This window comes from Amia ocellicauda, chromosome 9 (assembly GCF_036373705.1).
Source record: "Amia ocellicauda isolate fAmiCal2 chromosome 9, fAmiCal2.hap1, whole genome shotgun sequence".
NCBI classification, from domain to species: Eukaryota; Metazoa; Chordata; class Actinopteri; order Amiiformes; family Amiidae; genus Amia; species Amia ocellicauda.
The window spans coordinates 17862959-17876933 of NC_089858.1; the positions used below are offsets into that span (position 1 = coordinate 17862959).

General features: G+C 43.9%; 1 protein-coding gene across 1 annotated transcript in view; it reads right to left on the reverse strand.

Moving 5' to 3' along the window:
* Nucleotides 1–13653, reverse strand: part of ranbp10 (RAN binding protein 10) — a 28154-nt gene extending 14501 nt beyond the window's left edge. Inside the window, exons 1-3 of the mRNA XM_066713558.1 lie at nucleotides 13248–13653; nucleotides 7236–7347; nucleotides 6118–6170 (exon numbers count right to left, since the gene is read on the reverse strand). Of these exons, the coding sequence (XP_066569655.1) occupies nucleotides 6118–6170; nucleotides 7236–7347; nucleotides 13248–13446 (364 nt within the window). The 5' untranslated portion in view covers nucleotides 13447–13653. The remainder of the gene's footprint in view (nucleotides 1–6117; nucleotides 6171–7235; nucleotides 7348–13247) is intronic.
* Between the last annotated feature and the right edge of the window lie 322 nt (nucleotides 13654–13975).

Below are 13975 nucleotides of genomic sequence, written 5' to 3' on the forward strand. Positions count from 1 at the left end.
TATACCCTCATAGACAGCAGCACTGTGCACTTCATTCGGTTTTTTTTTTTTTTACTTCATCTTCCATCCACATTGTAAACAGTGCTTTAATTTCTGCATCATCCCAGTTGTTAACTGCAACGCCGGCATTTGTGATTGTACTGCTCAGCTCAATATAATCGTATTTCGGATTGCATAGTAAACAGCTCGTCTCGTTTTAAAATGCATTGATTTGATTGGAAACCTGCTTTGGTGAAATTTTTATCGTTTTAATGCAAAATGCTGATAAGTGAATAAAAATTACCTGGTCCCGTTCACAATTTCACAATTATAATTTTCATGTGTAAAATGCATACTGATCAATTTCAGACTTCAATCGTACTTAGTACAAGAACAAACAATAGCAAGTTTACCAGCTACACACTTTTATTTTAACCGTTTGAGTAGTTTGAACTGTTTACATCATTATAAGTCATTACTTTTTTAATACATAAAGATGTGAGCTAGCGAAATGTAGCTGTACATTTAAGGCTATAGATTGATATGACATTCAAACAATATAGAGAAAATACTGTTTGTCTTGTGCAGTGTGTAAGCTGTTTTGGTACTTGTATTTATGTCTCCGTTGGCATCTCCTTTAAATCAGACACAAGTCTCTGGGGGCGGGGCTTGAGTTGCGTCACATGCTGACGCTTTTCACACGGCCGAGGGCCGGGCGCGTTCACATTTACATTTAGGTTGCCGGGTCAAAAAGCGGTACTAGTTTTGATCCAGCCCATGGCCGCCTTAAACCTATGACCCCATTCACATTTGAGTTAAGGCGGCCCTGGACCGGCATAAATCTCAAATGTGAACGGGGTCCTAGTGTCCCCAACTCCTGCCTCCCCCTCTACCTCTCAGTGTCCGAGCTCAGCCTCTGGCCACACTCAGCCAGGCCCTGCAAAGACAGCACTGTGTTCCAGGGCTGCCTGTGGCTGGGCATCAGCAGGGCCCCCCTTCAGCATTAATCCTCATCAATAAAGCGCTAATGACACAGCGAGCGAGACGGGCAGAGTGGACTCCTCTCATCTGCAGACTCTCCTTGCGCTCGTTCAGCCCCCTGCACTCCGAGAGTAGGCAGCACAGAACAGGCATCATTCAGACAAATGAAACTATCCCACGGTTAGAACATTTTCCAACAACCAGGCATGCTGTGGAATAGGGAGTCCCACTCCCAACGAGCAGAGCCTTGGACGGGGGCGAGTGGGGTGCTTTGAGGTGCCACACACAAAAAGCTTAAATCATGCTAGAGAGGGGTAGAATGAAAGGAAGAGAAAAGGGGACAACCGAAACAAGAACCAGAGGGAAAGCACGACTAGCCCAAGGATGTGTGTTTTTTAAAAAGCTAAACAAACAAAAAAAACACCACAAATGACAGATTTCCAATAGGATTCCACTGCAGAATTTGTTTTTTTGTACACAAAATACATTTTTTTTAAATAAAAACAACAGTAATGATAAAAACAAGTGTACACTTGTGCAAACCGATGACCAGCTCTCAGAAAAATCTACTGGATGGATCCAATGGGCTCCACAGCCTCAGAGGAGAAACAGGACCTGAAGGACAAATCACACTGTGCGCATCCAAGGTAAGCGATAGGTCAGCGTGACTCCAGAAAGGCAAGCCTATTGGCTGAGAGAGCTGTCCCAGTCTCTGTGAACTGCAGTGGGCTGGCCTTGCCCCAGCTGTGCACCAATCACAGAGAGCTCTGTGGCTCCTCCAAAACAGCTGCCAAAAACAAGTGCTTAAATCATTGACCTTTAGTTACACTGCCTACAGCCAGCACTCCTGACTCAAACCTGATTTATAGTGGAGTGGAGGCTTCACCAGAGCCAATGACGGCTTATTATGAAATCCCAGAAACACTGCACAGTCACACACTGCATGTTGATCACAACAAGAGAATATATGACTGTACATCCATCAATCTGCAAATATTTATTTTCTTATGCAAGGCAGGCGGGTGCAGCTAGAGATGATATGGAAAGCAAGTGCAAATAGCTGATCTGAATTTGTGGGAATCTGTGAAAACCAATGACTATAGGATTTCTGACTTCCAAAATACTTCTCTCCCCTTTTTTTGGAAAATGTTAATTAAGTAAATTTCCAGTGCTTGATGAAGAGAAGGACTGAAATTAAAATGCCCAAAGGCAAAAATTCACACTCTTTAAATAAATATTATTAATGGGGGTGAGTGTCCCAATGTGTGCCCTAGTCAGGTGAGCAGTTGGCCAGAGTGCACTGAATAGCACCTTTGAGTCAGGTGCACCTGCTGGCTCAGCCTGCACACCCCAGAGGCCGTGCACACCACGAAGCACACCACAGAGGCTGTGCAGCGAGAGCAACCGTTTTCTCTCTCTCTCCATTTCTTTACTTTTTCATGGGTGTTGAGCGGGTGCTGACGACTGACACAGGGGGGCTAGAAAAGAGGTTTCACCCTGCAAGGAATAGGTTTCAGAAGCTATCGGCTCTAAATGGCCTCCCTAGACAAGTGCAGACTTGTTCAGCCAGAGCTGGTTTCTGCACCTCCCCCAGCTGAGAGAAGAAGAAAGAGAAAGAGGAGGGGGTAACCAAACTTTCACCTGACTTGTTCAGAAAGAGGTTTAAGAGTTAGAAAATATATTATATACCACCAACACAGCTCGTTTGCTACTGGGACTGTGTTTAATATGATGCATCTATCTAATGATATAATTATTCCCCCCCCACCCCCACCCCCAAATGTCATTTTATGACACAGAAGCAACTAAAAGTTCAAACCCCTGCTCCCTGAAGTGGCTGCAGCATTTCCTGTAGAGCCTCTGGCATTTTTTCATCAGGATGTTGTCTCCGTAAAGTAAAGAGAATGTGAATTTCACACAAGAACAGTCTGGAGACGACTGGCCATTATATTTAACTATGTCTCCCAAGTTAATGGTTAAGAGAGAGCAACCGTGCAGCAGGGTACACACTATTCCAGAGTATCGATCAGAGAGGTGTTCCCTCCAGCACTATCTATGGGGGCCTCTTATCTAACAGGGCAGGAATTACTGCACCGCGTGGATCATACAAATCCATTCTACATCAGATCTGTATGGCCTTTCAATAGCTAAATTCCCAGACGTTGTTTAAGGGAAGCACAGGAGTAAAAAAGTCCACTGTGTCTCCTGGAGGGTGCAGCTTTGAGTGAGATTAGCGGTTGGCTTTCCAGGTTTTACAGAGAGGGTTTATTTCTATTTAAAACAAACAAACTGTCTTCCAGAGTAAAGCAATTAAAAATGCAAGAGTGCAGAGAATACAGCTGCCTTTCAGCAAGCAGTTTCCCAGTTTTTGGGGGCCTTGTTGCCCCCAACCGGGATAGGAGCACAAGCAGGCATCTGGGGCAGAGGATGAGGAGGAAGAGGAGGAAAGCAACGAGAGGAAAGAGAGGTGGGGGTGTGAAGGTCACTGCAGAGTAGAAACTCTCGTTACTTTTCTTGAAGGAGAACAATCCTGCTTTTCAAAGGGCCGCTTCACAGTTTTCAGTGTCTTTTCAGAACAGGCATTCAAGCAGGCATCTGGGGTGGCGAGGGGGCACGGGGCTGCTGAAGCATGATGCTGAGCACCACCTGCACCGAGCATGCCTGCCCACATATTTTTTTTTCCTACCCCTTTACTCAAAAGAAATACTGAAGATGACAACATTGCTGTCAACACGCATCTTAAGAAGAACATTGCAGCCTGAGTGATGAGAAGATCGATGAAAGCAGAGCAGATAAAAGTACAGCATGCAGGGATTTCCTTATTCTTTTATTTAAAATTTCTGTAAAGCCCATAGCATGCCGGTGAGTTTCTGTAGAATTTTGCATGCGAGCGGTTTCAAGGGAGAGCTAAATCAAATGGCAGGAAGACAGAACTCCTAGCCGGGCCTTCTGGAATGCCCAAAACATCTGTCAACTGGCCTGCCTGTTCCGGAACAGTCTCGGGAATGACTGATTAACACTACCTATAGGGATCTCTGAGACGGTTTTTAATCAGCTCTCTCTCCCACCAACCCCCCTTCCCTCCCCTCCCTAGTGCAGCAATACACAGATCTGTCAAATCACAGAGGCCCTGACAGACAAGTGCTCCAGAGACACACACAGAGGTCACCGCACACAGAGCGAGAGGGAGAGAGAGTGATGCTCTGATCACAGCGCCTCAGTTAACACCCCCCCCCAGCCCAGCCAGCACTCAGGGATGAGATCGCACGAGGATCTCACACAGGGCAATTTGTTACACACTGAAGGCAATAACGCAGCTAACAAATTAATGCAGCCACAGTGTTTTGGTGAATGGGGCGCTCCCAACTGTGCAGAGATGAGACAGCTGGTTGCAAGAACGGTCCACACTTCGTGGCTGGGGCGGAAGCATGGAGATTTCTGGAAGCCTGGGTACACTCCACATTCCAAAACCCATTTCAATGACTCTCACAAGGCTAAGCGATCCCCCCTCCAGTCTGGGTCGTGCACACAAGCTGGCGCACAGGGGCCTTTTCGGGGATTAACACGCTTTTATCCCCTTCATTTCGTTATGCAACACATATTGCATCCACACAGCCACCACTGATTACGTGTCTTTCCCATTTTCCAAATGCACATATGTAGAGATGCATGCACAGCAGCAGTTGGCAACATTTACATTTTTTCCATACAAAGTGTTCCTAATGGGGCTGTCCTGACGTGTTCTTTACGTCACGCTCAAAATAGCGCGGAATGATAAGCAAGGTCAACCAGAGAACTGACCTGTGCATAACAAGGATTGTGAATCAAAGGAGTTCAGGTAACCAACAGAGTCAAGCTGGAGGGGGTAAATTGCCAAACACAGCTGCACTATAATATACATATACATATACATACACACACACACACACACACGTTTCTGCCTAACAAATAAAGCACTGGCGTGTTCTAAACCTGATCAACAACAACAACAACAAAAAAAAGCAAACAAAAATCACAAGCCTTGTCGAAACGTAGTGAATGGGGGAATGCTTGTGCTCCGACTAGCATTCTCTACTAATCTAATCTAATTGTTAGGTATATTATGGACAGATGAAAACCCAAAAAATAAAAGTGGGTGGGGGTGTTAGGGGCGGTAGAAAAATAAATAAATAAATGTAGAACGCTGTTGCTTGGAAATGAAGCGAGCCGTACGGAGGCAGTGTGCTCTGTACAGGTCCATATGACCCCAGAGCTAATAAGGGCGACAAATCTGCCTAGAGCGGGTAATCTCCATGTGACCTCCATGAGCTGAGACACCGCGTCACTGAGGCAGCTCTGTGAACATGGGGGCGGAGGGGGAGCTGGATCACACTGAACAGGGAGCAGCTCAAACCTGAGCCCCTCACATCACTACGCTGCCTGCCTGCAAACACGTAAGCCTAACAGTATCTCAGGATGTCAATCATTCAGGCAGGACACGTAGGGATTCATCAGTCGGCATCTCTTTCGGTCTGCCTCCTTGCCTCAGTGTTAAGAGGGGGAGCTCTGCCCATTGAAGGAGCCGCCCTTTAGAAGAGCTCCAATTAAACATGAAGAGCCCCACAACCACACCAGCACCACCACCACCACTTGGAAATCCCAACAGCAGGCAAAGCGAATGTAGAGAGAAGCAGAAAATAAAAAATAAATAAAATCAAACCAATCAATTAACCTATACCTTAGTGGCATGAACTGATGTGGCCTGGTTTTTTTGTTTTTGTATTTTTACTTGCGTGATGTGGTTTTCAAAGAACTAACCAGCTGAAACACTTGTTTTAAAAAACAAATAAATTGAGGGTTTTTGGAGGATCAAAACCTGTACCCACTTAACCAACAGGAAATAAAACAGAGTGAAAGCAGGAGAAACAGGAGGCCTTATGAAGTGCTATGCTCTTTTCTGGAACTCATCTCTGTGACAACTGTGAGTGAATGAGAAGCAGAGAGACCACGGTCTTCTGGGCACAGAATCTCAAAACCACAGTGTGACCAATGTGACCTTGACAGCCTGACAAAAAAACACAGCTGCCAACTTGTGTCGGTCCCTACCACCACCAATTACCACTCCCATTCCCCCCACAATTATCATCTCACCCCATCCCAACCAATACACCGACTTACCAGGCAGTCTGTTCATATTGACCCCCTGGGCAGACAAGCCGATCCCCATGTACCTGCAATCAAGGAAGGAACGACATTAGCAGAGAGTACACTGTAAAACTTGGTTTAGACTGCGGGCCCGGGCCTGGAGAGCCTTAGAGTCTTCTGGTTTTTGTTTGGTCCAGGGTTACAAACAAAACTGCTCAACTAGTTGACATTTTCAATGATTTCGCAAGTTTCTACCAATTATTTCAATATACCTAGAAATGTAAATATAATTGGGCTGTGGCTCTCCGGGAACAGGGCTGCAGGCTCCTGATATAGACTCAACATGAAGACTCGATTTGTTGTTTTCTAAATGTATGGGAGGTGTGATCAGCTGCAGTCTTGTGCAACCAGAAGAGGCCTGCAGTGACAATCCCAGCAGGAATGTGTGGTGAAGCCTCACACGCTTATCTGGACACCACAGACTGGAGGAGATCAACAACTGCCATGTTCAAATCAAAACTGAACACAGACCTCAATTTAAATTCAAAAAACATACATACCTTTACAAACCCTTTTTAACTTCCTTACTTCCACAGGATACCCCAAACAGCCCCTCAGCCAAAACACTCCCCGTGTCACTGCTGCACAAACTACACTAGCCTATTCTAAATCAACCTCTAGCAAAGTAATACTGTATCCAAAACAAAGCCTACAGCCCCTGGGGCTGGTTGCATAAAACTATATTAGACTAGCCTAATCCATTAGGGTAGTCTTCAGTTGACAGTTAGACTAGTGTAATGCAAGTTAATCAGTTGCATAAAAATTAAGACTTAGCATAACCCCCAGGCTTACTTAGAGTTTAAGTATCTTTCCATTGAGTCTACAGCGACACTGTCACTGATGCTATCAGGCAGAGCGTCCCACTGGCTCTCACACTCCAAACTGTGAACATCACTGTTTTAGAGAAGCGTCTGCCATGTTTGTTTTTCCTTTCAAGTGTCTTAAAATTCCCAGAATGCATTGTGTGACTGACTAAGACCAGTCTAAGGAAAGACTGTTTCATGCATATTTTTATTTGGTACATAAATAATCACAGTCCAAATGAGCTAAAAGCTAGTGCATCCTAAAAGCAAAAGTAAAAGGCCCCTTACCCATCTCTGCCTTTGCTGACTATCTTCACTTCAAAGTAATAAATGCCACAGGCTGCTGGGATGGGGTGGGTGGCTCGTACAGAGGCTGCATCCTTGTGGTTCTTGCCATGACCTGAAGAAAGCAGAGAGGTCACAGGTCACACAGAGTCAAACTGCACAGAGCACCCCACACACAGGGCGCTGCACAAGTTGGGGAAACATTCAGCAAACATGCCATCCTAATAAGAAAGCAGCAGTCAAGTTGTACTGTGTCCTGTATGTCTTTCAGGATCCCGATATCCCATTGGGCATTTTTACAGTTTCTCCAAACATTGTTTGGTATAAACAGCCTGAAGTCACAGCAATGTTCTAGTTGGTCTGTGGGACTCTTCCCAGCAAGTGGGTCAAAGGTCACAAGCACTAACATCTCTCCACAACCAGAGAAGGCACAGAGGCTTGTCAAAACCCATCATTATTTATTAAATTATAATAATTCTTATTGTTAAGAGTCAAAATTGTCCACAAAGCAGAAACAACCACAAGCTTAAGATGGTGAATGAATAACTACAAGAACAGCTGTACTTGTGCCTTATCACTTCAAGAACAAAAAAAAAAAAAAAAATGATTTAGGTTTATAGTGAAAAGCAGATAATAGCTCAACTTTCCAGGAAGAAGTCTGCCAAGGCTATGGTGTAACTTCCATGTTAGGAGAGGATTGCGTAACAATTCGACACAATGGGCACCAAATTATTGTCTGGATCCCGCAGATATTCAACCCTGCCTGGGCTATGCGTGTACAAATATATACATAGAGTGGGGGGAGGGCATCTGGTCTGGGCCGGCGCATCTACATAGTGTAAGCATACATAGACATCCATACATTATACACACATACACCCTGTGCCGTTTCCTGTCCCCACCCTGCTCAACTGCACTGAGGCTACATTAACAATCCCACACAGACCTCTCACAGCAGGTGGGCCTCTCAGAGCCGGGGTCTCAAACCAGGGCTGCAGGGTCTTCCAACTGTCAACCCAATCCAGCTGCCTGGTAACTGCTTAACGTGACAAATTTAAGATATCTCCACGGGCTGCAGATCACAAACAGGGGTAGCTCACACTGAAGGCTGGAGGAATGGTTCGAGGCATGAACTGAACAAGACCCTTAAATGAGGTTACACCTGTCTAACTGATAAAATAAGGTTAATTAAGGGAGAGGGAGAGAGAGCTCCAATTCAGAAGGAAAAAAAACTAATACTATAGCAGAACAGGAACTGGGTTTGAGACCTCCACTGCACACATTAAGCTGAAAAGCCAACAAGATTCCAGCAAGATACCAGCCAGGGCAGAGGAGGGATCACGATCATAGCCCCGGCAACATGGCTTCAACACTTCATGGCCCAAGTGTCTTTACTTTGAGTTTCTGGTCAGAATCACTAGGTTAAAAAATAAATAAAGGGGGCATCCATACTCATGTACCGAGATTAAATCAACTGGTGTCAGAAAACCGCAATGAAAACAGGGCCAGGTTTCCGCACCAGAAATGCATCAGTGCAGAGGAACCGTGGCCTCAGCCTTTGGGGACAGGGACATTTAAACAATCAAACTACAATTGCTAGACAATCCCAAGATCCAATGCAAATTTGAGCAATATTCATCACCTACTTTAAATGGCTTACATGGTCTGCACACAGACAGCATTGTGCTGTACCGGAGATTTTAGTTAAACGGGGAGAAATGTGCTTTGTCTACCAATTAATTATGCAGTTATTTAGTGCTATGAATAATCTAATGAGTCATTCACAGCAGTAAAAATAATAGAACAGCATGTGAATGTGAGAGTAACACTCAAGACAATAATAACAATAATAATAATAATAATAATAATAATAATCTTCAGTGTAAAAGCTGTTCTGCCAGTGTAGCAAATGGAATCTTAACAAAGAGCACCAAACACTCCTATGATGATGTTCTCTCTAGCATTGTGTAAATTTGTTCTTTAAATGAAAAGCAATCTCTGAAACGTAGTGTGGAAGCAGGAAATAGCCTATGTTTTGTAGTTTAACAAGAATATATTACTATTATTAATATAAAATACACAAATCTGTTAAGAAATTATAAAATACCCTGCCAAGATAAGGTAGCGGTGGCCTGAGCAGAACTGGATGGGATCACGTTCGATGTGAAACTACCATTTCCTAGGGGGGTATTGACTGAACGAAGACCCTTCTACCAATAGAAAACAGTGTGATTTATAAATATCACAACGTTCCCCTGTAAACAAAATGTTTATTCACATTTAAGATACAACAAACCTAAAATATTGTAATTACCACTGCTTGTAAGTTTCATTCCATCCAACACCCAGTTGCTCCCCTTAAATGGACTAGTCTGCGAGTTCTAGGTCTTGCCAACCAATCTAAGGACAGGAGCCTAATACACAAGTTTGCAATCAAAATCACTGCAGGGAGAATCAACAACTATGATTTGGACTGCTCAGAAGTGCTAATCTGGGCAGCCATGAACTGTGAACAGGCTACTTGAGCAGCTGCCTTGAGACTAAGCATGGTCTGGATCGGCATCTCATTGGACCACAAACCTTGAGAAGCTCGAGACCCCTTGTGAGACTTCACAGCTACTAAACAAAGCAAATCTGAACAAGCTTGAAAACAAAAAATATATACATCTACAAGAGAGAAAGGAAATATATTCTAAGCCTATTTTTTAAAATAACACATCCTCCCTGCATCCCTCCATCCTGGAATATCCATGTTGAAATAAAAACAAAGACCTCCCCCTTGTTTCCCTTGCTGAAATAAAGCAGGACCTGTCCTCCCTCACTGATGTCACAGTCACTCTCTCCCTCCTCTGCTGTGACTGTGAGCCAGGTGATTATGCATTCTCTAGATATTCCCCACACAGGGAGAAGCAGAAAAAAAAAAAAAAAAGTTATCCCTTTAAGATGAGCTCATGTGCATATAAATGTCACACAGCCACATCAGAACGGGAGCCAGGCAGGAGACAGACGCTGTGGGGCTGCACTGCCACTCTGCACAGGCAAGCAACGACCAGCCGCCAGCCCTGTATCCACTGTAAGGCCCTCTCTGGACTCAAAGAGGAGACAACCATTTTGCAAATGTATTAACAATGACTTCCTAATTACAGTCATCATGCTGGATGCAAAGGTTTTCAAAATGGTGCATGCATGTTCTATGGAAAATAAAAATAGAAGAAGAAGCAGCAGCAGAAGCTATTTTTACATTTACAAATCCAAATTCTCTCTCACGTCTAGTGGTTGAGTTCTGTACTATAACTTCCACGCTCTCCCTCTCCCTCTCTCTATTTAACCCCTCAGGCTTCACTGTGATATACTACAGTATGAAAAACATGCATGTAGATACAAGGATTTCCCCACACACCGAGGTGATACTTTGCGTTCTTCTAAATAAAGCACAGATTTTAAATGGCAATTAAAAGCACATTTGTCTCTTGTACACACAGAACCAGGTTAACCTGCAGTAAAAGGGGTTTTCTGTTCTTTTTCTCTCTTCCTGTATAATGGAGGAAAACGTCCTATTCTCGGTGGAGACCTTTGCACTATGAACAGTGCTCCTTTCCACTCAGGCAGAGCACATTTAGGAGAGGACCCCAGGCAGGCAGCCAAGGCCTCTTTTCAGCTCACTGTTGACATACTCCTCTCTGACTCCACTCTCTGTCAGCCCAGCTCTTGATTACAGATCACTTCTTCTGAACAAAGCACGACGCCTAGCAACTTTACTTTGGCCTCGAAACAAGAAACCAGTTCCATATATTGGCTAAACTAGGTCTCGGACTCATTTCATTGAACTGAGGTGTTGGATGGGGGTGGGGGGAGGGACTATTAAATAAATAAAAATCACAACAATTTGAAATGGAAATTAATGAGATTCCACAGACAACACAGGAAACTGCTTAAGAGTGGTCAGCCCTTATAGTCTCTGGTAGTTGGTTTCATTCCATTGTTAAGAGATATTGTATTTAAAAAAGGCTTGTCTCAATGATGCTTAGAACATACACAGCACCTGCCAGTTATCCACAGCATCTTTATAGCTGATCACCCCAGCAGGCTACAAAGGGCCTGGAATGAAACACCTCATGGCAGTGCAACTACCTGAATATCAATCATGGTTATGTCTGCATCTGTGCATTAATCTCTTTTTAGGACACATTTTTATTTTGGTTCATTTTCTTTTCCAACCAGAGTCAAGTGCTTCGTCACAAGATTGTACAAAGCTCAAGGGAGAGTCCTAGCAATGCTTTGCCCACATTTTGAAGTGGCCAACACTTTGAATCAATGATCAAAGTATTGCATTCAACTCTAGAGCGATCTTCTAAAATGTCTGTGCTCAGATGAACTATAGCTTTTGCACCACAAATATAGGCCTTGTTGGAAGCTAGTATTTCTCAAGGGTACCTAAAATAAAGGCCTGACACTGAGCACGAAGACAAAAAAATAAACCTGAGCCAGGCAGGGGCACAGAAAAACAGGAAGATAAATATTAACTGTCAAAGTTTTCACGATTCGTTTTTTTAGACAGTTTGTTTTTTAAAGCACACATAATTCTTCAATTTCAATAAGGTCAAGCATAACCTCTCTTTCTGATCAGGTAAGGAAAGCCACAAAAATGAAAAAAAAAATAAAAATACAATGACATGATAAAGTGCTGTGTAAAGATTAAACACTATTGAGAAACTATTCATTATTTTGCATGTTTACTGTGGACACGCTGTATTGCACACCTATCTAATCAGTCAGTGATTAAACTGAAGTGTCCCCTGCAACATGAGATCCTGTGACATCATACTCAAAAACAGGGTGATTCCGAGAATATTGTGACAGTAGGTCACCTCTGGGCTAGAAATACAGAAATTACTATACGTGGCCTACCTAAAAGGGTTTGAAGAAGTGCCCGTTCTCAGCAGTTTGTTTTCTGACAAGAAACCTACCATCACCTCTGGCTCTAAGCCCCTCTTTCGGTTTCCAACAGGTTGCCTGAACTTCAATCTGTAAACATCTGGAGCCGGATTCAAAATGCATTGGCAACACAAGAAATGTGTGAGATGTAATAACATCTATTTCATAAATTAAATTAATAATCCCATAAATAATTCAAATTGTTTTTCAAAAAGTAAATCTATTAAAACAGTGTTATAAACAATACAGACATCCAGTTTGCCCCAGTGTAATGGAAAGAGACAGCTCATTGTGATGTAAGGCCTAGACTCAACACAGAGGGGTTTGCTGATCTGTTTTTGTGTTCGGCAACCATATCAGAGCTATGGAATCCGTCATGATCTTGCAATGCCAAATTCAAGATCATTACGGATTCCTGTCCAGTCTCCACACCGTGCATCGTCCATTTAAAACACACACAGAAACACAACCTGCTGCCATCACTGTGCCAGCGGATATTACCAATCTACCTGCAGTGGAGACGAACCCCTATCGTGCGCCCATATTTCCTAAAACTGGTCAAAACAAGTATCACGGTCTGCAGACTGTCACGACAAGTGATGGTCATGTTTTCCGTCTTTTCTTTTCTTGGGGGGGAATATGTTGAGTAGAGCTAGGAAGCTGCCCTCTAACACTTCATTAGCTAAACAATTTTCAGAAATAAATATGATAAAATGAAAGGCTGATGTTTTTTTTTAAAAGGGGGGGGGGGGAGACGTAACAAAATGAACGAAAGCAGTGCTGCATTTCAACTGCAAAGCTGCTACGGGTCGTGTCTTCACATATTAATAAAGGAAATACAGATATAAATAGTTCAGTATGCCGAGGGTCTTCCAACCTGGCAGACCCAAACACTGTCATCTTTAGCTGTCAACCGTTCCTTTGTGCAACAAAGCAAACGGGGGACGGCAAAGCAGATCAAACTAGATCAGGGAGATTGCGTACATATAAGCGCACACACTCGACACGACGCTAGGAGCCTTCAGGATAGCCCTGGCCCGGGTAAAGGAGGCTATTGGTAACATGTCGGCATGGCTATACCTTTGTAATGCACCCGCAGATTGTTCTGAGAGAGACCGATGTAGCTGTATTTATCCTTGGGGCTCCAAGACCGGGGTAAAGGGGTCTCTTCCTCATTCACGGCCGGGTAGAGCCGCTTCAATCGTTCGTTTAGTTCTCGCTCCTGGTAATTGAAAGCAGGGTCCCCCCCTTGTAGGCTCCCCGCTCCGAGCTCCGCCATTTTTTTTTTTTGGCTTTTAATGTTTTGTTTTGCTTTTTTCTACTGTATTGTGTCAATCCGCAGGAAGAGAAGAGAGTGAAATAGACTAGAGACACAGCAGTGCGATATCCCCGGATAACCAACGATCTACAGTCGGGCTGTCATCGGCGTGCTCGGGAGATGTAGTCTGCAGGACCGTGCTGCGCAATGGGTCTCTACGATTATAAGGTTTGACTGCTGACTACAACACCCATAAATAGGTGTTACGTTGCGTCCGTGAAAATCACGCTACGGGAGGAGGGGAAAATGTAGTCCTGAAGAGCTGCGTCCAGTTACGTATTCTAAACTGGCCAAACACAAGCATTCCCCGTCACTTCCTACAAGCCCCACAATCCCTTGTTGCAGCTCAGCAGAAGTGGAAGGCATCATGGGAAATGTAGTTCCTAAAACACCAACTCCCCATTTGCAACAGAACAAACCTCGCACAGATGAACTACATATACCAAGACGCATAGCCTACCTAGCTGGCTTTTCTTGAAATAAACATCTA